Source organism: Falco biarmicus, assembly GCF_023638135.1.
Source record: "Falco biarmicus isolate bFalBia1 chromosome 19 unlocalized genomic scaffold, bFalBia1.pri SUPER_19_unloc_1, whole genome shotgun sequence".
NCBI lineage: Eukaryota > Metazoa > Chordata > Aves > Falconiformes > Falconidae > Falco > Falco biarmicus.
In genome coordinates this window covers 1-23,690 of record NW_026611663.1, presented here as the reverse complement: position 1 = coordinate 23,690, position 23,690 = coordinate 1, and the positions used below count along the sequence as shown (strand labels likewise).

Below are 23,690 nucleotides of genomic sequence, written 5' to 3'. Positions count from 1 at the left end.
TCACACACACACCCACCCACCCCATTTCCACAGCCAAGAAACAACGCGGGGGCAGGCCGCCTCCACCGCCCCACCCCCCCAAGAGGCGTAACGGTGATTTGTTTTAAAAAATATGTCTTTAATGGGTGTGCTGAGGAGAGCAAGGGGTGGAGGGGGCTGTCCGAGGTCCGGCGGGGGGGCTGTGGTGTGAGGAGGGGGCGGCGGCGGCCCCCTCACCTCAGTCTGTGGACTCCAGCACCGACTCGCTGAGGGCCAGGTCCCAGTAGTGCTCCGCACCGTGCTTCTTAAAGTGCTCCCGTGCCATGTTCTCCGTGGGGCACTGCTTAAATTTCATCTCGCCGAAGCTGCGGTCCTTCGCTGTGCCCTGGGAGGGGAAAAGGGGCGCTTTCCCACCCGTCTCTGGGGGAAACTCGTGGGAAACACAGCTCCCAGCGGCTTGGGGAACCCGGGAAAAAATATTTTTTCAGGCTCATGCGTGACTAGGGGGAGCACTGCACGAGTTAGACGCTGCCAGCTCCGCTACAGCTTGAGAAACGCTACGGAAAAGAGTTGGAGCGGCAGGTTTGCCTCTGATCCAAAGCCTCCCAGCATCGTTCCTGCCCCAGCTGCTGCTGGGGCTCACTTCCCTCCAGCCTAAGCCCCGCCGGTACAGACCTACACCCATGACTCACCTCCCAAACCAGAGAGCATTTGTTTGTTTTCTTAACAGACTCCTCGTCGGACTCATCATCATCTGAAAAAAAACCCAACCGGTAAGGCCAATTTTAGTCCCGAAGGCAGATGAGGAGCGGGAGCCCCACCGCTGCTTCACCACCCCTCTTATGCGCACAGTTTTACACTTACCCTCTCCCTTCGTGTTTGATGTTTGCTCGTCCCATTTTATTCGATGAAGCATAAGACGTTTGAATTTCTTCTGTGCTTTTGGGCCTGGAGAAGAATTGAGACTCATTGTTCACAAAAAGTCCTTTAACCTTCAGTTTTCAGGAAGTTCGAAAAAGCAGCAGAATCCAAACGATGCCCACAAACCCTTCCCAGCGCACCCAGCTGACCAGGCATGGCAAGTAAGGCACAGCCAGACTGACCCAGTGCCAACACCCGTGGGGTGGCTGAGACTTTCTGGCAGCCTTTGGCACCTTGGGATTTCCTGCTGCCAAACAGGCTCTTCAACACCTCGCAAAAATTACTTAGAACAGCACAAAACATGAGAAGCTGCGGCAGACTGAGAAGTCTCCTCACTCTAAGCATCCGCTCAGAGCATCACGGATTCAAATCAAGTGCTTTTCCCTTCAACGCTGAATGCGCTGGGTTTTCTAACTGGATTACAGTGCACTCTGCAGTCAGCGCTAACCCCATTAGGGACGTAATTAAGGGAGTTTCAAATGGCCTCCTTCCTTCCTTGTCCTTCCGTAACCCTCAATCAATAATTTTCACAGTAATTTTTGCTAGAAGCAAGCTTTTGAATGCTACGCTGTGACCGAAAGCCTGCCTCAAAAGTTCTCACCTCCTTCTACCACGACCACGTTGACATCTTTGTGTAAAACCACCACGCCTGTTAAGTACAGCTGGCCAGCGTTGGCTTCGATTTTGAATTTTTTTGCTGGATTGCTCAAGTTTCGGACCCTAAAGGATAGGATAAAAACCAAACACAAATGTTTGTGGAAATTATAATCAAGCCATAAAAGCTCCCTACTCTGCCTCAACTGGGTCCAGTGTTTCCTCCTCCAGGTCCGCAGGGGCTTTACCCACACCTCAAAATGACATCTGTTATCAGACTGCTGAAGCGGCTGTGTCTGTCCCTTCCCATTATTTCATTTAGAGCTTTAAAGTTTCCCAATTTCCAAACAGGGATGCACCAGGTCAGCTCTGACAGCTAGGAAACAGCTCTCGCCATTGGAAACTGCAGTCCCAGCTGAAACGCTCCAAACCCGACATGTGTTTTTAGTGCTGGACTGTAACTCTGTCCTTAACTTATCCTGTTAACGAACATGTCTTTTGGGACAGCGTTAATTGCTACAAGCCGGGATGCTTTAACGCTGGATGGAAACCTGATGAGTGGGGGCACAGTCCCGCTACTCAAGCCTGCTCCTCCCTACCAGCAGGTTTCTCTAGAGCATTTCTCTGGTGTATCTAGAAAGAGATGTACGGTGAGCGCTCTGCCCAGCCCTCACCTGTACACGGCTATGTGAACTCCCTGCGAAACGTCTTCTTTCAGCTTTTTAACCTTCTTCGCTTTTCGCTGTTCTGCTGTGAGCTTTCTCGCAGCGTTCGCTTCCTCGTGAGCTCTGGATGCAAAGAAAGATGCAGCTATAAGCAAGACGCAGCGTTACAGCATCACAATGGATCCCTTTCCTTCCCAGCACAGAATACAGACCCCAAAGCAGCTGCAAATCCTGCCCAGATCTCCGCTTGCACCTGCCTGGATTACAAGCAAGTGGGCTTTTTTAATCCAGTCACCCGTCCAAATCCATCCTCTGTCTCTCCATGAAAACATTCGTTAGTAACAACTGTGACCGTGACCATCATCCTCATTATGGTAGGAAACCCATTTAATATAGGGCATGAGGCCTCTCTCCAGTGGGAAGAGCTGCTCACGAAGACCCAGCGCCCCGCCGGCCTCAGGGGGGTCATTCAAGGCAGCTGAAACAGGCTACGAGAGCAACGCGCAGAAAATCACACTGCTGCTGCTTCGCTGCATCAGTTCAAGGATTTCGTTCTCTACAAATGCAGGACCAGCAATCAACCCATCAAAAAAACGACCCCCCAAAGTACGGTACAATGTGCCACCTACTTCTGTCTCTTCGCCATCTGCGCTCTGACATGAGCTTCGACTTTTGTTGGGTCCTGAACAGCTTCCGTCCCCAGTACTCGCATCAAGTTTGAAATTCTTACTGCAGGGAAACAGGAGAGGAGCTGTGAGAGGCTCCTGTCGGATGCCGGTTTGCCAGGACGGTAAAGCACAGAAACGGCAGGCACACATGCAGGCTCATAAACCACCTGTACGGGCAGGTGTCGGATCACAGCAACACACCCACACACAGATCCACGCCGTCCCGCCGAGGCTGGGCGGCCTGCGGCTTTCCCAGCCACGTCCACGCTTGGCCCGGGCCACTGGTTTGAGGGCCCACACTAGCCCGGAGCGCCGCTGGCAGCGGGCCCCCTGTAACCGGCATTTACCTTTGGGCTCTGGCGGCGGCATCAGGCCCAGCCTGACTTTCTCTTGCAGCTCCTTCTGCGCTTCTCTCCGAGTCTGTCGTCGTAATTTCTTCTGCTCTTTCTTGGTTAAATAAACACCCAGGGTCACTGGTGTGTCACTGTCCACTGGGAAAAGAAATGAGGCAAGAGAAACGTAAATCTGCTGTTGAAGAAGCAAGAGAAAATACTGCCTGTGACCCTTACTGGAGGTGGGGGGGAACACCCCCACCACGCTCCGTGACCCCCACACTATCGACAAACCTGACCCCCACACCAAACGTGGAACCAGGCAAATGCGGTTTGACTGGGTTTTTTTATTATTATTTATTTTACTGAAAAGTTAAATGCTCTGTGGTTATTTTATGATCCTTCCTTGGGTCAAAACTAGGCTGCTGGCGAGGAGCCCGTGTCTGCACGGCCACCCAGCGAGCACAGAGCAGGCCATCGGTAGGTAAGCGAGCTACCCGTAACTACTACAGGTTTTACAAGTTTCCAAAATCAGGGCAGAGACCCTCCCTCCCGATTGTAGTTATCTTCACATTGCTTTCCAACTTGTCTTTGCACAATTTCTTCTCCTCACAGAGACATGAGACGCTGGGCTGCAGTGCTGCAGCTGGGGGCTTGCACACCCCACAAAGTGCTAACCCCTCAGAGTATTTTGTGTCTTAGTTCAACAGCGAAGCTGACCAAAACGGGGGCAGTACCTGGTGGGTTGAGCTGCGCTGGGTGCTCCACGAGGTTCGTGATCCCAAAGTACTCATCTTGCTTTGAAGACGTTCCACCTTTTCTAGAAGGGAAAGAGTTGGGCATCATTGCAAAACTCCCAGCCTGAATTCCTGTGTTCCCTTCAACACAAGCCATGAAAAAAAAATAAAAAAAAAATAACGCTTCCCTTGGGCCAGCTGTGCTGGATACCAAATCCCTACCCAAATCACTGATCAGAACTCGATGTGCTGAAGGAGACACGCAGCAACGTAGTATTAATGCGTAGGTGTCTCCTCCAGTGGAGCAGCCACCCACATTTCACGGTTAGGAGACAGGCTTCCCACAACTCTACTGGGAACAAGACTCGTAGAGAACACTCACGCTTGAAAAAACCCCAAACCACACCACCAACTCTGGGCCAGAAACAGCACTCTAACTCCAGGGCAGCCGCCGCCTCCAAGACCTTGGAGTCTTTGGGGGGAACACAGCCTCCAATGGGGAGAAGGGCAGCCACCGACCACCAAGACCTTGGGAGAAACGACCCCAAGAAAGACCTTGGGAGCAAACCTGGTGCTGCTGGGATCTCAGGGATGAGGGAGGTGGAATTCCACAGCTCAAGCCAATACACCTGGTCCAACCCAACACACCACCACGTGACCCTTGAGATGCTCCCAGTTTTCCTCCCGCGGCAGGAGGATCAAAACCCAGCAAGTAAACCACTTACAAGTCGAGGCCGTTAGGGATGATGTAGGAGTCCCACCACTCTATCTCTGGGATCTCCCCCTCTTTCAGCTCCTTCTTAGGGGTAATAAGAGCCAACTTGGTGGAAGTGTGTATCCCTGTCTTCCTGGCAGCCTGAGAGATCTCTGCCTGCAGTTTTTCTAGTTGAGCCTGAGAACAAGGAGAGGAAAACGGCACATAAAGCGTCATTCCAGAACAGCACAACCTTCGGGAAAAGCACAATACATATGCACCTGCTGATTGATTTCTTTTTTTCTTAAAACAATCTGAAGCAGACCACAGAAAAAAACCACACAGCACAGGACGGCAGAGTGACAGACCTCCCAGAAATCCGGTCTTATTACTGAGCCTTCTAGGAGCATGGAACAATCCCAAAGGAATATCTCCCTAGAGGCATCGTATCCCTGGACTTTTCTGTCTTAATGAAGCTCTTCTCTCCCCCTCTCCCCAAGACCTCGGGCATTTTACCAAGATTCCTTTAAACCTCCACTTCTAGAGTGATCAGTTCTGCAGAAAGAACGCTTAGGACCAATAATTATCTATTCTCTTTGGTAATTTTCAACCTTTTGCCAAAATTAAAAAAAAAAAAAATAATAAAAATTTCTGTCTCTCATCAGGTAAGGATAGCTGTAAGAAAACTCATTCCACACACAAGTTCTAATTGGGATGCCTCCCTTTCCGACAAGAATGGTGTTGACAGAAAAGGTTCAGGTGACTTTAGTGAAAAGCTTCCTAGGCAAAGCCAACACAGCTCCCTTCACATCCCAGGAGAGGAGAATCAGCTCCCATCCCGAACCGAACCCTCACTCCTGTGCTGTCAGTTAGCATGGCAAGACCCCAAATACCTTCGTTCGCAACCTCTGGGCAATTTTCTCAAATTTGCCTTTTTCATGGAACTTAAAGGTGCGTTTCTGACGCTGGGCTGGGGTTATGGAGACCCGGGGGTCAAAGTAAGTGTTCGACTCCATATCTTCCGAGGGCTTTTCTTTAAGCTGCTGTTTGAACTGCTCTCTCTTCACAGCTCTGATGTTTGCTTTTAGGGTTGGCATGCGGTGAGTCAACTCAATCTCTTTACCAGTCGCGTCAACAGTTCGGCCTTGCTCATCCAAGATCAGTGGCGTAGGCTTTGTCTGATCCTTCAGCTCCACTTTCCTGGCAGCAAGAGACAATAACGTTGCATTAAAACGTGAGCACAAAGGAAACGTGAGCCCTGTTTCCACGGGAAGCACCAAAGTGGCCCACAGCTTGTGGAAGGCCTCCTTGTTACGTTAAATCTCATCTATGCTGCCAGCACGGACTTAAAGCTCATGCGCAGAAGCTGGGAGTCTTACCCAAGGAAGGTGTAACCTCCATTTCACCTCTTTAATATCAGATTTGTTCCTTCAGCAGGCGTTAAGGCCAGCGCTAGGGAACCAACAGTGCTGGAGAAACCCTCGGTCAGACCCTCCACCGGTGTTTTGGAGTTAGGCTCACCAGGATCACACAGAGTGTGCAAGGAACAGCAGGTACTCACGGTGGTGCGATCCCCATCGCGTGCAGGTTGGCCAGCCCCACCATGTTGGCGTTGCCAATGAGCCCTGGTTTCAAAGCCAGCTGAGCCTGGATTCGGGCCTGCAGCTCCGCTGCTTTCCTGGCCTTCTCAATGGCATCGTTCATGAACGTCGCTGCCTGCGAGGGCTGGATCGTGTTGCCGATGGGAAGGCGTTCCGATTGGGATGAAGAAGAAATTTTGGGCTGTTGACAGAAAAGGAAGTTTTGTGAGGTGCGTGTTCTAGCACACTAAAGTCAACAAGTCATAGCTGAATCTGCAGGATTTGCCTGTGGCTGCCAGTAGGTACCTGTGGTGTCGGTGGACTGATGAAACTCAGCTGCTTTTTCCTCTCTTCAATCTGCCGGGTGGCTGCCTCCATCATCTGTTTGATCTGTGGAAAGAGAATTGGACAGTGAATTTTTCTTCCCTTTATCAGAAGGAGGGAAGGGGTCCTCAGCACCCCGTTACAGCTGCAGATGCAGGCAAGCCAGCGTAGCGAGAATGATATTGTATCAAACGGTGTGGATCGACAACCTCCAGCTGTAGAGAAGGAATTTTACCATGCAGGCACTCTCTACCAAGACCTTTCACAAACATCCAAACTTCCCTCACTCGAAGGCTTCACATCATCGTTAGCCTAACGCACAAGCAGCCGTGAGCCTTGTGAAATGAACACAGCAAGCAAAGGACAGTCAAAAGCAACTTGCTGTTTGCTCGCTCAGCTTGTGAGGTGAATTAGGATACAGTAAACACTAAACCATGTTGGGATTCAAGATCTCAGCCACGGGCAGCTCTGTTCCGGGGCAGAGCTCATGTAACACAGCCTAACCTGTAGCTTGGTCAGCATCCCAGGGCTCTCCGACGGTGGGCCTGGAATGACCTCAGGCTCATCCTCAACCTCCTCGAATCGCGGTATGCGCCGCTTCTTGACGCCAGAAGATTCCTTGGATACCTCAGAGTCATCACCAAAGACATCCTAATGTAAAAGGAAAGGAGAAAACTGTGGTTAAAAACAAAGGGTTCTCCTCACGGCCAGCGTTTTAAGATGAGAAACCAGCACGCGGATCAGATCTGGCACAGTACGGTCAGCACTGCGTTGCGGTTCAGTTTCCAGGGCAGCGCTCGCAGGCTGATCTACCGGTAATCCCACATGAAGCCTGTGCCCTGGTCCCCCACCAGAGAAGCCTCCATGATGATCCATGCAAGAGCGTGAAGGACAGGACACATCACAGGGATGTGCCCGTGTAATAGCCACCACATAATTCCCTCAGACGGTCAAAGGTTTTTTGGCACCGAGGAGACTGAAGGTCTCGCTCAGCTGCCCAGAGAGATGGAAAAAGCCTGCCCACAAGCTGACCTGACTGGGCTAAAATAATTTCCATGTCTTCCACCAACTTCAGAGGGTTTGGTGAAAGAAGCTGCGCTGTCCCACCACGTCCTCCCCCAAAGGAGGATGCAGCCGCAGACCCAGGGCGGGTCGGCGTTTCCTCACACTCCGACCCAGCCGACTCCAGCTTGGATCCAAAGACGCTGCGCTCCAAGCGAGCCGCTCCGGAGAAGCGCAGCTCAGAGAGTAAGTGGAGCAATGATCACGCTGCTGGACTCGCATGCAGCGCGAGGGTCACAAAACAAAAGGCAAGGTGCGCTTTACACGGAGCGCTGCTCAAGCACGCCCCAGCTCGTGAGACTGCGGCCATGGATTTCATCTAGTCAGTGCCTGGTTTGTGTACGGCAAACTGGATTTGTCCATGCGACTGTGTTACTGTAGTGTGTGTGTCAAGGTGTTATTTGAAAATAAAATATACACACCGGTTGTAAGCGTTAGTTGCAATCCCTTCTTCACTATAACGGTTCATATTCTACAAGGACACTTCCTCATCCAGACACAGGTACTTCTTGGAAAACCTACAAGTTCAAGAGAAAGGACTTGCCCATAGTATAAAGTGTGTAAACCATTACGTTTTAGTTCCTGAAACTTCCCAAGCAATGACCTACCCCACAAGAGTTAACCAAGGAGAGAGAAGGCAGGCCAGGCAGCGCATTGAAGACAGCTAACGTAGCACTCTGAATTAATTCACTGCCCATTGCTACAAGATCTAAGTGTGCAAGTACAAATTCAACTCTAAAACCTGCGCTGGGGTGAAGGGGAAAGTCAGTCGGCAAGTATGGCCGCGATCTGACAAACTCACTAGACGGCCTCGTGTTACAGCAAGGGTCAGGACAGATCTAGATCTTGATGGAGGACCTCCAAGGAAGGTAATTCCGGACAGAAGGGTTGACTATTTGGCAGGCGGGACGCCTGTCCCTATGCCAGGAGCCAAGAGAAGAGGATAGGTCCGCTCTGCTGCTTCCCAGCCCTGCTTTCGGGGTAGCTGGCAAGCCGAGGATGCCATCAGCGGTCACGCAAGACACCCCAGTGGCTGCTTCGCTGGAGAAGAATCGCCTGCTCCGCACCCAACCCCATCCCTGCTCTGCCAGCACGAAATCCCCTCTGCACCAGGATGCTGCTCCCTCCCTCCCTCCCCATCCGGCAGTGCGCTGGCCACGGCCACGAGGAAGATGATGAGAGGACAAGACAGCCCGAAGGCGGGCACAGCAACAGGGGAATCTGAATTCAACTTGTGAAGAAAGGGAGGACCTGCAGGTTTTACTAGTGCCACAGGGCTGCGAGTGTCGCCCCGCCTGACATCACGAAGCACCAAGCAGCGATGGGACAGACAATGTCCCCATCTCTCTGTCATCTTCCCAAGAGGTCAAAAGCAAGAGGGTTGTGGGGAAAAGCCAGGATCTCCCAGCCTAGCTGGAACCTCGCCTTTTTAACGGCCCTGCAGCAGCTCGGCACAGTGTGTTAGCCAAATTAAAGCAGAACCGCAGCACAAAAATACTTGAAAGATGCTTAGTGGCAGTTCTGTGGTGACCAAAAAAAGCTGCACGAGACTGAGATCTTTTTAAGCCACTGCTGCTATTTGGGAGGGGGATGGACACGTGAACCCAAACCTCCCCAGGTCAGTAAATGGAGTTGTGCTGCTGCTCCTCGGGCTGTACCAGCTCGGCAGGATGGAAGCTGCTTTAACGCACCATTCGTTAGCTGGTGAACGTACCCAGACCGGGAGGAGACCCCATCTGGCACCGGTTAAAGCCTCAGCCAGACAGCTGGAGAAAAAGCAAGTTTCTAACGGAAAACAGGGAGTGGAAGCAGCTCTCTCCCAACACACCTGAAGAGATCGAAATCCCGAACACGATTATTGCAGCTCCCTGAGGTTAAGGGCTGACTGAAACTGTCACAGAGAAACACAGATTGCCATACAACAGGAACCTCAGAAAAAGTGAAAGGAAACTTACTTTGTAAGCGGGGAGCAGCATGGAGGGTAGCCCCTTTTAAACTCGGCATGCGAGTGATGGAAAAAATGCAATTCCAGAAGATGGCGAGTAAAGTCTTCAAGAGAAGAAAGGAGGTGAAAACAGGTTTGGATGCATGAGACTTCCACCATCCCAGACAAGCATTAGATGGGAGAAACACCAGAGAGCTATTAAATCCCTGCCGTAATTAACCTTGTGCTATGACAGGGGTTGTCAAAAATCATCCTCTGTTGATTCCGGATGGGGGGGAAAAAAATAAAAAAATAAAAAAAAAGAGAATGAAACCCCACCACAGAGCCCCACTCAGTGGCTGACAGGGAGAGCTGGCTGGCAGGGTGAAACGCGGCGCCTGGGCAAGGAAGAGTGACGGGAAGTCGCCGGGAGTGCTGAGTGAGCCCAGGCTCTCACTGAAAACACAACGGTAAAGAGGGCAAAAGAAAACAGAGAGACGGAGCCCCGGTGAAGTTACTCCACTGCACGGGCCTAGCAGAGATTGGTAAGGAAATCAAAAGCCCCAGCCTCCACCTTGGCTGCCACCAAGGAGAGCATGGCTCTTCCTCATCCGAAGAGAACCCGCAAGGTAAAGGCTCACACACTTCATCATGGAAAAGAGTCTTTTCTCTTGAACTTTAAGCATTACGAGATGTACCTCTCTGGAAGAGGAAAGTGTGGCAGAGCACCAGTGCTGCCTCCACGGCCACCAAATCACAGAAAAAAAGCAATCAATAATCAATAATCACCTTCAGTTCTCGTTTTCGGTTCCGGTCACTGTTGGACTTGGAGTGCCTGGAGCTTCGGCCTTCCTCCACCGCTTCAAAAAGCTTGTCCACAAATCGCAGGGTGGAATCGTCAAGAAAGGGTTTGAGGTGGTCTGGAAAAGAAGAGTTGTGTAAATTCAGAATTCACTGCTTGGGATGAGCAGGTGAACGGAGAATCTGCCGAGAGTTCTGTGAATCTGTAAAACACTTATTTACAAGTGGATTCAACTGTACTAATGCAGCGGGGCCTGCAACCCGAGGTCCAGAGGCCTCTGGGACCTGCAGATCCTGTCGGCAGGAGCTTTAAGGATTAAGTAAATCTGGACCTCAACTAGAAAAAAATTAGGGCTCTAACGGTCAAAAAACCCCAAAACAACCGAAAACCAAACCACAAATTAAATTACCATTTTAAGTTCCTTTAGAAAAAGAGCCCTTTAATTAATTTTTACTTCCCCTTTTTTTGTAATGCATTCCAAGGCTTTTGGTTGCATGTCACGTGTCCGCATGGATTTGCAAGTACTCACCTCTGCCTCAACAAGGCGGAGTCAGAACCACCTTGGACCTACACCTGGACGTACACTCAGGAGATTCCAGGTTTGGGGTTTTTTTGTCTCCTTTAGAAAACTAGCCCAACACACAGCAGATTTCACGCCACCGAGGATGGCATTCGCCCTCCACGTTCTGCCAGCCACCACTGGCAAGGAAACCCTGACCGGCCATGCAGCCTGGCACCACCAGCAGGAGGTCGGTCTTCCGGGAATAGGAGGAATGATTTTAAGTCTGATTTGAGGCTATTTCAAGGCTATTTGAGGATTTGTGTGCACTTATTTTCTTCATCAAGGGGTCTGACCAACTCTACAAAGAGCTGCAGGGTCAGGGCTGGAGCCCACAGGACATACCAGCTGCTTTCTTTTTGTCCATGCCCTTCCCGACGCAGTTCAGCGCTGCGGTGACCACGGTGGGCTCCGAGAACCCCAGGACTCGCTTCACCGTCTTCTCGATCCATGGTTTCAGCTCATCCAATTCTCTTTTGGAGAGCGACATCTTTGCCAGAGAAGCTGAACTGAATTATCTTACTCGTACCTGTAAAGAAACCAAAATCAGAAAACCACAGGCTAGTAAAATAAAAGTATTGGATTATCGTTGCTTCCGCGCTGCGCTTTTCTCCTTCACAAGAAAGCTCACAAGCAATGAAAGCTCTCGGAGACTACTTTTGCTCCCTTATTTTTAAAAACACAAACTGAAACTAGATGAGGCACACAGGGAGGAAGGGCCTTGGCAGCCAGGAGCCACGACCTGACCAGACAAAACGCAGCATCAGGCCCCTCGAAGGGAAATAGTGCTCGTAGCTTCATCTGCGGGGAAAGCCCTGAACCTCCTACATCCCACCAGCCTTCCCTCATGGATGACGGACACATGGCAAGCCCCATACCCGATCCTCCCAGCTCAGGCTCCTCTTTCACACATGGATTGGCCACAAACGGGAGCAAAACGTTTGGTCTCGGGGCATCCCTTCATGCCCCAGCTTCTCCTTGAACTTCGCTCAGTTGTTTCCGTGGCTGCTACTCCAGTTACTGACGCACCTCGAGCCACACGGGTCCGTGCAAGTCACGCACCTGCTAACCCTTAATTAGCCCCTTTCCCGTGAAGTTCACAAACACCTTCTGAACATGTTCCGCTTGACTGATACTTAAAAGTTCAGCATGTGGCTGGCTGCCTCTGGGTTTGCTGTTTAAACCAGCAGCCAGCGGAGGCAAACCCAAAATGACACATTTTTCAAGGCAAAAAATTTCTTCCCGTCAACTGTTAGCGGCTCTCGCACCGTCAGTCACAGCCTGCAGATGCAGTAATGTTTGATTACGTGCCCGGGACCTAATCTGATTTGGAAACCAAGTCTCCTTTATCTGGAAACAGGAGAAAATCTTCTTAAGGAAATTGTTTGACCTCGGCATTTCTGCCCCGCATAAGAGGCCTGCAGAGCTTTGACGTGGGTTTATTTTAACAGAAATCCAATCAAATACGGTTATCAGCCCCAAAACCGAGAATGAAGAGCTCGGGTGTTAGCTGTAACAAAACACTTTGATTCCAAGTCTGCAAACGGCAGCCAAGAGAAGGAATCCACAGGTTTAAAGCAGCAACCGGGGGCTTCGCTCTCCCTCTCTGCAGCCAAAAGCCTGAAAATCCCCGCAGCCGCTGGCTTTTTTCCAGCAGGTTTCCCAGAGATGGACGCAAATGTAGCAAAACCCACCCAAAAAAAGCACAATTATGGCATTTCATCCTTAAGTTCCGACTCTGCTGTACGTAATGCTTCGGGACAAAGCTAGAGGTTCAAGGCAAGCGGAAAATAATTACAACACTGACACATCAACAGCTTCACACGCGCATGGTATTAAATGGAGAACTTAATTAGCGCTTGGCTTAAGCTCTGCATTAACCTTTAACTTCTGTAATCGAATAAGGACTGAGAGTGGAGCGCAACAGGTTTGATGGTGTTTTAGTTGGAATGTGGGGAGAGCAAACGCGCCGCTGGGGGTCCGTAGGGAAGGTGCAAACAGGTGCCCACGAGGACCGGAGTCCTGAGCACACCCGGGCCACAGGGCATCAGGAAGGAGGACGGTGGGTAAACAGCACCTACAAGACTTTAGATACCGGTACGGGCAGGGCCACCGGTGCCGCGTTACCTGCCGGGACGGTGCGAAGCTGGAGCCGATGCTCCCGCGGCGCTGCGGCCTCACCAGCTGCTTCCTTAGGGGGTAAAAAATAATAATAATTCAGCTCCGCCGCGGTTGAATCGCCCGCCGGAGGCTAGAGCGGCCGCTGAGGCGAGGCCCGGCCCGCCAGAGCCCGCTGCCGCATGCCCGGTGGCCACCGAAGTGCCCCAACGGCGCTGGGGATCCCCGGTGGTCCTGGTGACGATCCCCCTCCGGCTCCAACCCCCCCACACCGGGCCCGGGCCCGCCAGGCCCGGTCCCCGCCAGGCGCGGAGCTGCGCGCAGGGCCCCGGCCCGGCAGCGGGACCCCTCAGGGCGCCGCGGGCCCGCGGCCAAGAGCTCGGGGCCCGTCCCCGGGACACCCCCGCGCCCCCTCGGCACCCCTAGCTCCCCCCCTCCCCTCACCGGAGCGGCGCGGCGGGGCGCGGCCCCGGCAGGCCCCGGCGGCCCTGACGGTGACGGCACGTCGGGGCGGAAGCGGAAACGGCCGCGCGGCGCCTGCGCGCCCGCCCGCGCGGGGGGGTGCCGGGAGGAAAGAAGGCGGGGCCAGCTGCCCGTGCCCGCCGACGTCACGTGGCCCACGAAGCCCCACCCACCCCGCGTTTCCCGCGCTCTCAGCCAGCGCGGGATGCGCCGCCGCGTGTCCGCGGACGCCGAGGCTCCTCCCGCCACGGTTAATTAAAGCCAAATTAAAACGCAATTAAGGGAAGGGAACTTTTATTAATTTTTTGGGGGAAGGCCCTGGAGCCTTTATTAATTGGGGGGGTGGGGTAGCTCCCTCCTTGGCCCTTTATTGTTGGGGGGGGAGGGGTGGTGCCCCCCCCCCTCTCCCCTGGCCTTTATTAATTTGGGGGGGTGGCTCCCCTCCCAGGGCCATTATAAAGGGGTGGGTGGTTCCCCCGGAGCCTTTATTAATTGGGGGTGTCTGTGCTCTCTCCTCTGCCCTTCATTAATTAGGGGGCCATGATGCTGCCCCTTGGAGCTGTTACGAAATGGGGAGTGAGCTTTTCAAAGGGGGGGCTCCCCACTAGCAGCCCAGCCAGGGGTCCGGCCGGTTGGTCCGTGCCAAGAAGGTGATCTTCCGGGCCATCTCGGCATTGTAGACCCGCCGGCACTCCTCATAGGCCCGGCGCTGCCGCTGCCGGCATGGCTTCTCGTAGTAGCGCCGCCGCCGCACTGCCTCCACCACGCCATCAAGCGTGAGGATCCTGGCGGGGGGGGAAGAGATGGGGGTGAGAGGGGCCATGTTCCCCCTCACTGCTCCCCCCTTTTCTGCATGATGGAAACTCGCATGATGGATTTGATTAAAATCGGGCCTGGCTTCTGCCATCGTAATGTTCCTGCATTGATTCCAACCGCGCACCCGGAATGAGGGCGGGAATTGGTGCCCGCAGACCTTCATTAAGCCATGACATGAAGGCGGGTGTGGCAGGTCACAGCCTGGTGATGGGACACCCCCCTCCTCCCCGCCCAACCCGCCCCAGATGTCACCAACCCACCGGTGACACTGCTGCCCATGCTCCTGCCTGCTTTTATACTAACTCGTTTCATTAATTCATTTTAATTTAATTATATCTGCATGTACGGACACATTAGGATGCAGAGCCGATGGAAGACCCCCGCGCGACCCTCCCCAACCCCACCCCCTCATTTTATAGAGGCGTCCAAGTTTGAAAAAAGAACCAAAAATACACGTTCTAAGCCCAATTCCTGGGGGCTGGGGTGGGGTTTTTTTCCTTGTTTTTAAGAACCTGGACATACTGGATGTGTAAAGCGGGGGGACTTCACGCGCAGGACCCCAGCCAAGAAGTAATTACACCTGGTTTAATTAGCGTGACCAGGGCCCCCGGAGCCGCTGCCCCCCTCCCCGGGCCCCCCCTCACCTGTTGAGCGAGCTGTAGGCCGCGTCCACGTTGCCGTTCTGCACCATGACGGTGCGGCCCACGAAGCGGAGGTGGTTCGCCATGGCCGCTGCTCTGCTGGGGGACGGGGGGGGCGCGGGCGGCTGGGACGGGGCGGCCCCGGGGCTCCCCCCAACCCCCCCACCGGGCCCCCGGCTGGGCCGCCCCCCGCCCTCACGGAAGGACCCGGTCCCCCGCCCCCTCCACGCCCCCTCCCCCGCCCGCGGAGGCCCCCACCGAGCCGCGTCCCCCCCCCCTCCCGGTGCCGGGCGCGGGCCTGACAGGTCCCGTCCGGAGCAGCCGCGGCCGCTCCACTCACCGCCCCAGCGCCCCGGAACCGGAAGTCAAACCCCGTACCGGAAGTCGCAGCCGTCACCAGGCGGGGCGGGACTTAGCTGGGGTCACGCGGCCATAGGTCGGGATGGGCGTAAGGGGCGGGGGGTCAGGGTGCAGGTCACGGGGGTCAAAGGTCATGGCTAATTACGGGGTGGGGGGGGGACTTGACCCATGGGGCGCGGCGCTCTGTGGGGTACAGGGTCAGGTCACAGGGTCAGGGGTCAGGGCCTGGGAGGGGGGGGGGGGGGGGACGCACCGGGGGTCCCGCTGCGGAGGGGCAGGGCCCAGCCCCGCCCCCCCCCCCCCCCCCCCCCCCCCCGCGTTCCCCCGGACAGAGGACACCGGTACCGGGCAGCCCCTGCCGCTCCCGCGGCATTTATTGCTTCCAGCAGGGCCCAGCCGTGGGGCAGCCCCACTTTGGGGGGGGGGGGAAGGGGCACAGACCCCCCACCCCCAAGCCCCCCCGTAACGCCATGCAGGGGGAAGGCACAAGGCCAGCGGGGGGGGCCAGCCCCCCACCCCCTCCCCCCGCAGTACACCAAGGCACATCCCCCCCCAGCCTTGGGGTGGGGGCTCTGCTCTGCCGAAGGCACATGCCCCCTTCCCCCCCCCCCCCGGATTTTTGGGGCCCCCTGGGGGGGGGATAGGTCTCGGGGGTCCCCCCATGGGATGGCCCCACCCGCCCGCAGGTCTCAGTGTCCCACAATTAAAAAAAAAAAACAAACCACCATCCAAAAAAGGCAAGAAATCCAGGGGAGAGACACCCCCCCCCATCCCCCACTGTGGGGGGGGTGGTTGTCACGCCTCCGGTGTGGGGGGTGTCCCCTGTCTGGGCGGTGGGACGGTGGCAGCGGGGATGTCCCCCCCGCTGCACTGTTCCGGTGGGGCTGGAGACGGGGGTGTCCCCGGGCAGGCGGCGGCAGCGGGGAGCCCCGTGGGGGCCAGCGGGGGGGCGCGGCGGCGGGGGGGGCAGTGGGGGGGGGGGGAGCTGGGGGCCGGCGGGGGGTTTGGGGGCGACGTGGGGGAACCAGAGCCGCAGCATCCCCTCGACCTGCAGCAGCGTCCCCAGGTACCGGGCGCTGTGGGGACAGAGAGCACCTGTCACCCTGCTGCTGGGTGTGGGGGAGGGCAGGACCCCCATGGGGGGGGGCCCTATGCCCCCCACCACACTCCCCAGGGTCATCTGGGGGGGCACTCACCCCCATTTCTGGCTTCTGCAGGACCCCGATGATGCGCTGGAGGCGGGTCCATGGCCACGCTCTGCTGGAAGCTGCTCAGCCCTGGGGGACCCCAAAACTGTGGTGAGTGCTGCCAGGGGGGACCGGGGGGCTCGGGGGGGGGAGGGGGGGGGCACCCACCTCTGTCGTATCGCCCCCCGCTTCAGCCCCTCTAGCAGCTCCGCCAGCGGCTGGATGAAACCCCGCAGCTCCTGGCACTGGGAGGAAGAGGATGGTGGCTGGGCCCGATCCCCAGTGGGGAGGGGGGTCTCATGCCCCCCCAGCTCTATTTATCCCCCCCCCTCCCCCCCTGCTTACCCCCCACCCCCTCCCAGTTATTTCAGGTTGGGAAACTGAGGCAGCACCGGGCAGAGACACATTCTGAGGGGCCCAAAGCGCTGCCCCCACCCCCCCACTTTGGGGGGTGCTCTGTCGTTTTGCTGCCAAAAACTCACTTTTTGGGCAAAGAGGCGATCGGCGTCGCTGGGGGGGGGAGTCCCCCGCCTCGCCCCTCCGGGGTCGCTTCCCCCCACGGGGGGATGGAGGTAACTCGGAGGGCATTCGGGGCCGGCCCCCCCCAGCCGCTTGCGGCTGCGCTCAGGTTTGGGGGGGCTGGGGGGGGGGGGGCGCCCGCCTCGGCTTCACTGTCAGAGGGACCCCCCGGGCTGGAGGTGGGGGTGGCACAGGAGCAGGTGCGGGCGGGGGGCTCCATGGCAGGGTGGGGGGGCGGCAGGGGCCCCCCCCGGGGAGCCGCTCCCTGGTCTTGGCTCCTGCGAGGGGGGGGCAGGGGGGGAGGAAAAAAAAAAGAGGGGAAAAAGCAGGAAATTGGGCAAAAATGGAAAATAAAGTGATGCTTCCCCCCACCGGGGGTCTTCCCCCCCACCCCCTCCTCTGGCAGCTCCCACTCCTGGGTGGTGGGTCCAGCATCTCCCAGCACGGTGAGGGGGGGGGTCAGGGACGCCCCCCAGCACTGGGAGCCTTCACCCAGGACCCCCCACCCAGGATGGGGACCACCCCCACCCCTAGAATCGGGCCCCTCCCGCCTGGTCCCAGGGGCTGCCCAGCATCGTGGCACCGAGACCCCTCCCCAGGTGGCCTCAGGCCCCTCCCCAGGCACTGGGACCCCTCCCCAGAATGGAGACACCCCCCCAGACGGCCTCAGGACCCCCCCAGGTGGCCTCAGAACCCCACCCAGGCCCAAGACACCCCCCCCCAGCTGGCCTCAGGACCCCCCCAGAGGCACCGGGACCCCCACCCAGGACTGAGACCCCTCCCCAGGTGGCCTCAGGACCCTCCCCAGAACAGAGACACCCCCCCCAGGCGGCCTCAGGACCCTCCCCAGAACAGAGACACCCCCCCAGGCGGCCTCAGGACCCCCCTAGGAATGGTGACCCCCACCCAGGCCCAAGACCCCCCCCCCGCAGCTGGCCTCAGGTTCCCCCCCCGAGGAACCGGGACCCCCCCCAGGTGGCTTCAGGACCTGCCCCGGCACCGGGACCTCCCCCCAGGACCGAGACAACCCGCCAGGCGGCCTCAGGACCCCCCCCACCCCCCCGACCCTGGCTCCCCCGGGTCCTACCTGCTCCCAGCTGCAGCTGCGGCGGTGCCGATGTCCCCGCCCCGGGGCCGGGTATCGGTGTCCCTGTCCCGGGTACCGATGCTGTGTGACGATATCCCGGGGCCGGTATCAGTGTCCCGGGGCCGCTGCCCCTGTTCCCGTGCCGGTATCGGTGTCCTTGTTCCAGTGCCAGTGTCCTGGGGCTGGTGGTCCCTGTCCCGGGGTCGATGTCCTGGGGCCGGTATCCCGGGGCCGGTGCCCCCTCTTCCAGTATCGGTGTCCCGGGGCCGGTGTCCCTGTCCCGGTATCGGTGTCCCGGGGCCGGTATCCCCACTGCCGTCCCGGTCCCTGTCCCCGTGCCGGTGCCCCCCCGCTCCCGTCCCGGTCCCGCCCCGGCTGCGGCGGCCCCACGCGGACACGTGCGCGGCCGCACGTGCCTCCCGCTGGGCCCCGCCCCCCCGCGCTCCCATTGGACGTCGAGCCCCGGCAGGGGGCGGAGACTCGGCGCCCCGCCCCGCCCTCTCGCCCCCGTTGGCCCGCGCAGCCGGCGGCGCTGCCCAATGCGGAAGCCGCTCTGCGCTGATTGGCCAGGAGGGTGGAGCCGCCGTCACGCCCCTCCATGTGGCGCCCCGGAGGGGGGGCGCGGAGCGAGGCAGCGCCCCCTGGCGGGGGGCGGCGGGGTCGGGGGGCTGCGCGATGTGGGGGGTGGGCCACGCCCCGCCGCGATCTGCCAATGGGCGCCGGCCTCAGGCGCGCGTCACGGCCAGCGCGGCCAATGAGAGAGGAGCGGCCTCGCCTCGGCGCCGTTACATAATGGAGGCAGGCAGCGCGTGGGCCCCCACGTGGGGGGCGGGGGCGCGCGGGGGCGGGCCACGCGCCTCTGTGACGGCGCGCTCGCGGGGCGGGGCCTCGGGGGGCACGCTCCTGCCCCAGGCCCCGCCTCCCGCGGGGCGGGGGGTGAGGGGGCGTGGAATCGGCGGGGGGGGCGGGGCGAGGGAGCTCCTGCGGGGGCCGCCCCCGCCCCAGCCCCTCCCATAGCCCCCCCAGCCCCCATAGCCCCCCCGTCCCCACGGCCCCCCCCGCGGGTCCCTTCCAGTCCCCCAGCCCTATGGCCCCCCGCCCCATAGCCCCCCTATAGCCCTCTCCTCGGAGCCCCCCAGCCCTCCTGCCCTATGTCCCCCTGCCCCATAGCCCCCCCCAAAGCTTCCCCCCGGGCCCTCCCAAAGCCCCCTCGCAGACCCCCCCAAAGCCCCCCCGGGTGCCCCGTAGCCCTCCCCATAGCCCTCCGCCCCATGGCCCCCCCCAAAGGCCCCCCCCAGCCCTATGGCCCCCCTGCCCCACAGCCCACAGTCCCCCCCAGCTCACAGCCCCCCAAGTCTCGCAGCCCCCGCACCCCACAGCCAGCCAGCGCCCCCCCCCCAACCCCCCAGCCCCCCCAGCCCACAGGCACCCCTAAGCCCCCCACCTCATTCCTCTGCAGCCCCCAGCCCCTGCCAAGCCCCACAGGTCCCCCCACCCCCCCCTCCATGGCCCCTCCACGGCCCCCTCCACCCCCTCCCCGTGCCCCGGGGGGGGGGGCCGGTCCCGGGGGGGTATTTAAGGCCGGGCTGGTGGCCGCCCCCCCCCCAGCCCCCCACCATGCTCCGTGCCCTGCTGCTGCTGGGGGGCCTGGCCCCCACCCTGCCCCGCTGGTGAGTGCCCCCCCCCCCGGCTGCACCCCAACTCCCAGCACCCGGCAGCGGGGCCCACTTTGAGGTGCAGCCCCCCCCCCCCCCCCCAGGGGGGGCCCGGCTGACCCCAAACCCCTCTGCTCCCCCCCACAGGTCCCCACTGGGCATATGAGGGTGAGTGGGGCCCCGCACCCCCGAATCTGCTGCCCCACACGCCCCAGGGCTGGGGGGGCAGCACACGGGTCCCCCCAGATGGAGGGGGTTGGATGGGTCCAGCCCCCCAGCCCCCCCCCCCCCGACACTTGCGTCCCCCCCAAATGGGAGGAGGTGGGTGGGTGACAGCCCCCCTGTGCCCCCCACCCTGATGCCCGGGTCCTCCCAGATGGGAGGTGGGGTGGGTGGGTGCAGCCCCCCCCAGTGACACCACCCCCCCCCCTGATGCTTGGGTGCCCCTAAATGGAAGGTGGGTGGGTGCAGCACCCCCCCCCCCAGTGCTTGGGTGCCTGGATCCCTTCAGATGGGAAGGGGGGGGAGTGAGTGCAGCCCCCCCGTGCGCCCCCCCCTCCCCAATGCCTGGGTCCCCCCAGATGGGAGACAAGTGGGTGGGTGGGGTGCAGCTCTCCCTCCCCCATGCCCCCCCCCCCCCCAAGATGGGAGGTGGGTGGGTACAGCCCCCCCATGCCCCCCCCCCAATGCCTGGGTCCCCCCAGATGGCAGGTGGGTGGATGCAGCCCCCCCCCCCTCTCGATGCCTGGGTCCCCTCAGATGGCAGGTGGGTGGGTGCAGCCCCCCACCCCCCCCAAAAGCCTGGGTCCCCCTCGCTCCAATGGCTCCATTGTGCTCCTTTACATAAGGCCCCGGCCCCGCTCCCCGCTGCCAAATCCAATTAGGATCCGGCCAAATCCCGGCTGAGCCCCGGCCCGCCAGGCCCGCGGGGTCCCCGGGCCCCCCCCCCCCATTTCCCCCCCCCCGCCGCGGGGGTCGCCTTTGTCCCCGCTCCCCCGGCCGGAACAAAAATGTCCCCATAAGCTTAATGAGCTGTATTGGGGAGCGTTGGGAATGGGGTGATGGGGTCAGGGTGGGGGGGGTGACGGGGTGGGCTGGGGTCGGGGTGGGGAGGGGGTGACGGGTGGGCTGGGGCCGGGGTGGGGAGGGGGTGACGGGTGGGCTGGGGCCGGGGTGGGGAGGGGGGTGATGGGTGGGCTGGGGTCGGGGGGGGTTGATGGGTGGCTGGGGTCGAGGTTGGGGGGGATGATGGGTGGGCTGGGGTGGGGGGGCGGTGTGACGGGTGGGCTGGGGTCAAGGTGAGGGGGTGATGGGGTCAGCCAGGGTCGGGGTGGGGGGCTTATGGGGGGTGATGGGTGGGGAGGGGGGATGGTGGGTGGGCTGGGGTCATGGTCAGGGGGGTGACGGGGTCGGGGGGGGTTGGGTAACAGGATCAGCCAAGGTTGGGTGGGTGAGTGATGGGGTCAGCTGGGGTCGGGGGGCGGCTGATGGAGGGTGATGGGTGGGGGGTGATGGGGTCAGCTGAGGTCAGGGGGGTGGGTGATGGGGTGGCCCCCGCCAGGCCCCCATGGGCAGCAGCATTGGCCCCAGGGCCACCCGGCCTGCGGGGGCCGAGCCCAGTCGCCCATTGACATCCAGCGGCGGGGGGCTCAGCCAGACCCCTCCCTGCCCCCCCCTGGGCTACCAGCACCCCACGGCGCCGACCTTCGCCCTGGCCAACAACGGCCACACCGGTGAGCGGGGGCTGGGGGGGGAGGGGGATCCTGCCGGGGGAACCCCCGCTGACCCCTATGCCCCCCCCCTGACCCCCCAGCGGTGCTGGTGCTGCCGCCCACCCCTGCAGCTGCGGGGGCTGCCCCGGCCCTTCGCCGCTGCTCAGCTCCACTTCCACTGGGGCCGGCCCGGCCGCGCTGGCGCTGAGCACCTCCTGGGATGGGCACCGCGCCCCCCGCCGAGGTGGGGGGGCACCGGGGGAAATGGGGCTGGGGGTGGGGAAATAGTGTGGGAATGCAGTGGGAAATGGGGCTGGGGGTGAGAAACGGCATGGAAATGGGGCTGGCATGGGAAAAGGGTGGGAAATGGAGCGGGAAATGGGGCTGGGGGTGGGAACGCAGTGGGAAATGGGGTGGGAATTGGGTGGGAAATGGGGCTGGGGGTGAGAAATGGCATGGAAATGGGGCTGGGGGTGGGAAATGGGGTGGGAAATGAGGCTGGGGTAGGAATGCAGTGGGAAAATGGGGCTGGGGGTGGGAAATGGCATGGGAATGCAGTGGGAAATGGGGTGGGAATGGGTGGGAAATGGGGCTGGGGGTGAGAAATGGCATGGAAATGGGGCTGGGGTGGGAAATGGGGGTATAATGGCATGGGAATGGGGTGCGAAATGGGGGCTGGGAAATGGCATGGGAATGGGGCAGGAAACGGGTCTGGGGGTGGGAAATGGCATTGGAATTGGGTGGGAAATGGGTGCAGGAAGGGGGCTGGGAAAAGGATGTGGGAGCAGGAATGGGGAACGTGTCCAGGCACAGGAGACAGGCAGGGAAGTGGGGCTGGAGGCAGGAAATGGGTCCGTGTGCAGGAAACACACAGGGAAGTGGGTGTGGGACACAGGCCTGGGTGCAGGGATGGGGGTGCGCACGGGAGGAGGTGTGGGAAGGGGCAGGAGAAAGGGGTCTGGGTGTGGGAAATGGAAAGGGGAAACAGGGGTGGGAAACAGGGGCGGGAAACAGGGGCGGGAAGGGGAAACAGGGGCGGGAAATGGGGGGCGGGAAGGGGAAACGGGCGGGAAGGGGAAACAGGGGCGGGAAATGGGGGTGGGAAGGGGAAACAGGGGCGGGGAAATGGGGGCGGGAAGGGGAAACAGGGGCGGGGAAGGGAAATGGCCAGGAAATGGGAGCGGGAAGAGGAAACGGGGGCAGGAAACAGGAGGGGGGAAGGAGGGGGAAATGGGAGGGGGAAGGGGTCTGGGCGCAGGCAGAGCTGCGGCATCGGGTCTGGGAACCAGGCCTGGAAGAGGGGGGCGGGTGGGTAGCCAGCCTGGGGGTGCGGGGAGGTTGGGGGGGTCCCTGTGCCGCCCCCTCCCCCCAGCCGCGGTACCCGCAGATGCACGTGGTGCACTACGACGCGGAGCGTTACGCCAATGCCAGCGAGGCGCAGCACCACGCCGGCGGGCTGGCCGTGCTCGGCGTCCTCCTGGAGGTACGTGGGACCCCCAAAACACGCTTCCCCCCCCCAACCCCCCCCCCCCCCCTTCCCAGCCCTGACACTCCCCCCTCCTTGCACCCCCCAGGTGGGTGCTGACCCCCACCCCGCCTACGACAACATCCTGAGCCACCTCGGGAGCATCCGCTACGCAGGTGAGCGAGCGGCACGCGAGCGAGGGGGGGAGCTGGGGGAGGCGGTGGGGGACCCCCAAACATCTCCCCCCCCCCCAGGGCAGACGACCACCGTCCCCTCCTTCAGCGTGGCAGGACCTGCTGCCCCCCCGCCTGGACCTCTACTACCGCTACAACGGGTCCCCTCACCACCCCCCCGTGCTTCCAGGGGGTCCTCTGGACCCTCTTCCAGCAGCCCGTCCACATCAGCCTGGCGCAGGTTTTGGGGTGAAACCCTGCTTTTTGGGTGGGTTGGGTTTGGTTTTTCTTTTATTTGGGGTGGGGGCAGCAGCCCCAGCACTCCCCCCGCCCCCCCCCCCGTCCCATTTCAGCTGGAGCAGCTCCAGGGAACCCTTTATGCCACGGAGGCGGCCGAGCCCGAGCCCCAGCGCCTGGTGGATAATTTTCGGATCCCGCAGGAGCTCAACGAGCGGCTGGTGCTGTCGTCCTTCCCCAGGGGTGAGAGCTGGCCGGGGGGTGGGGGGGCGGGTGGGGAGGGGACCCCCCCCAGCACCCCTCAAATAGCTGCCAGAGCCCCGGCAGGGTGGGGAGCCTGCGGTGCTGAGCCCCGGCTCTTCTCTTGCAGAGCCCGAGGGGTATTCGACAGGTAAGGCCTGGTTGGGGGGGTGGGAT

General features: G+C 60.0%; 3 protein-coding genes and 1 long non-coding RNA gene across 8 annotated transcripts; 1 reads left to right on the top strand and 3 right to left on the bottom strand.

Annotated features, from left to right (window-relative positions):
- Positions 1-97: 97 nt before the first annotated feature.
- PRPF3 (pre-mRNA processing factor 3) lies at positions 98-13,524 on the bottom strand. Of its 3 annotated transcripts, XM_056325970.1 has the most exons (17): positions 13,404-13,524; positions 12,969-13,032; positions 11,187-11,370; positions 10,270-10,400; positions 6,999-7,145; positions 6,477-6,560; positions 6,152-6,372; positions 5,484-5,790; positions 4,622-4,788; positions 3,897-3,979; positions 3,175-3,318; positions 2,789-2,888; positions 2,169-2,282; positions 1,502-1,620; positions 844-927; positions 672-733; positions 98-364 (listed from the first exon to the last, which is right to left on the bottom strand). In XM_056325970.1, exons 3-17 carry the CDS (start codon positions 11,329-11,331, stop codon positions 218-220), a joined length of 2,055 nt encoding a protein of 684 aa, XP_056181945.1. In that variant the 5' UTR covers positions 11,332-11,370; positions 12,969-13,032; positions 13,404-13,524; the 3' UTR covers positions 98-217. The 3 variants fall into 3 exon arrangements, with proteins under 3 accessions (XP_056181945.1, XP_056181946.1, XP_056181948.1); XM_056325971.1 differs by lacking the exons at positions 11,187-11,370; positions 12,969-13,032; positions 13,404-13,524 and adding an exon at positions 7,979-8,074 and having other exon boundaries at positions 10,270-10,401; XM_056325973.1 differs by lacking the exons at positions 10,270-10,400; positions 11,187-11,370; positions 12,969-13,032; positions 13,404-13,524 and adding exons at positions 7,979-8,074; positions 9,512-9,530.
- A 174-nt stretch (positions 13,525-13,698) lies between these two features.
- MRPS21 (mitochondrial ribosomal protein S21) lies at positions 13,699-15,276 on the bottom strand. Of its 3 annotated transcripts, none has more exons than XM_056325976.1 (3): positions 15,219-15,276; positions 14,882-14,974; positions 13,699-14,206 (listed from the first exon to the last, which is right to left on the bottom strand). In XM_056325976.1, the coding sequence occupies exons 2-3, from the start codon at positions 14,962-14,964 to the stop codon at positions 14,026-14,028; spliced, it is 264 nt and encodes an 87-aa protein (XP_056181951.1). In that variant the 5' UTR covers positions 14,965-14,974; positions 15,219-15,276; the 3' UTR covers positions 13,699-14,025. The 3 variants fall into 3 exon arrangements, with proteins under 3 accessions (XP_056181951.1, XP_056181950.1, XP_056181949.1); XM_056325975.1 differs by having other exon boundaries at positions 14,882-14,977; positions 15,219-15,273; XM_056325974.1 differs by lacking the exon at positions 15,219-15,276 and having other exon boundaries at positions 14,882-15,067.
- A 1,158-nt stretch (positions 15,277-16,434) lies between these two features.
- Positions 16,435-18,906, bottom strand: LOC130143274 (uncharacterized). Its single transcript, XR_008819699.1, has 4 exons — positions 18,032-18,906; positions 16,908-17,222; positions 16,594-16,670; positions 16,435-16,515 (listed from the first exon to the last, which is right to left on the bottom strand). It is a non-coding gene; the product is annotated as an uncharacterized LOC130143274 (long non-coding RNA).
- A 917-nt stretch (positions 18,907-19,823) lies between these two features.
- On the top strand, positions 19,824-23,674 carry CA14 (carbonic anhydrase 14; the record flags this gene model as incomplete). The annotated part of the gene is given in 12 exon segments (XM_056325978.1): positions 19,824-19,854; positions 21,248-21,356; positions 21,358-21,419; positions 21,500-21,522; positions 21,524-21,622; positions 22,771-22,881; positions 22,973-23,039; positions 23,118-23,149; positions 23,151-23,201; positions 23,203-23,277; positions 23,390-23,516; positions 23,644-23,674. Coding segments are annotated over 12 exon segments (818 nt in total), but the record flags the coding sequence as incomplete, so codon positions are not given.
- Between the last annotated feature and the right edge of the window lie 16 nt (positions 23,675-23,690).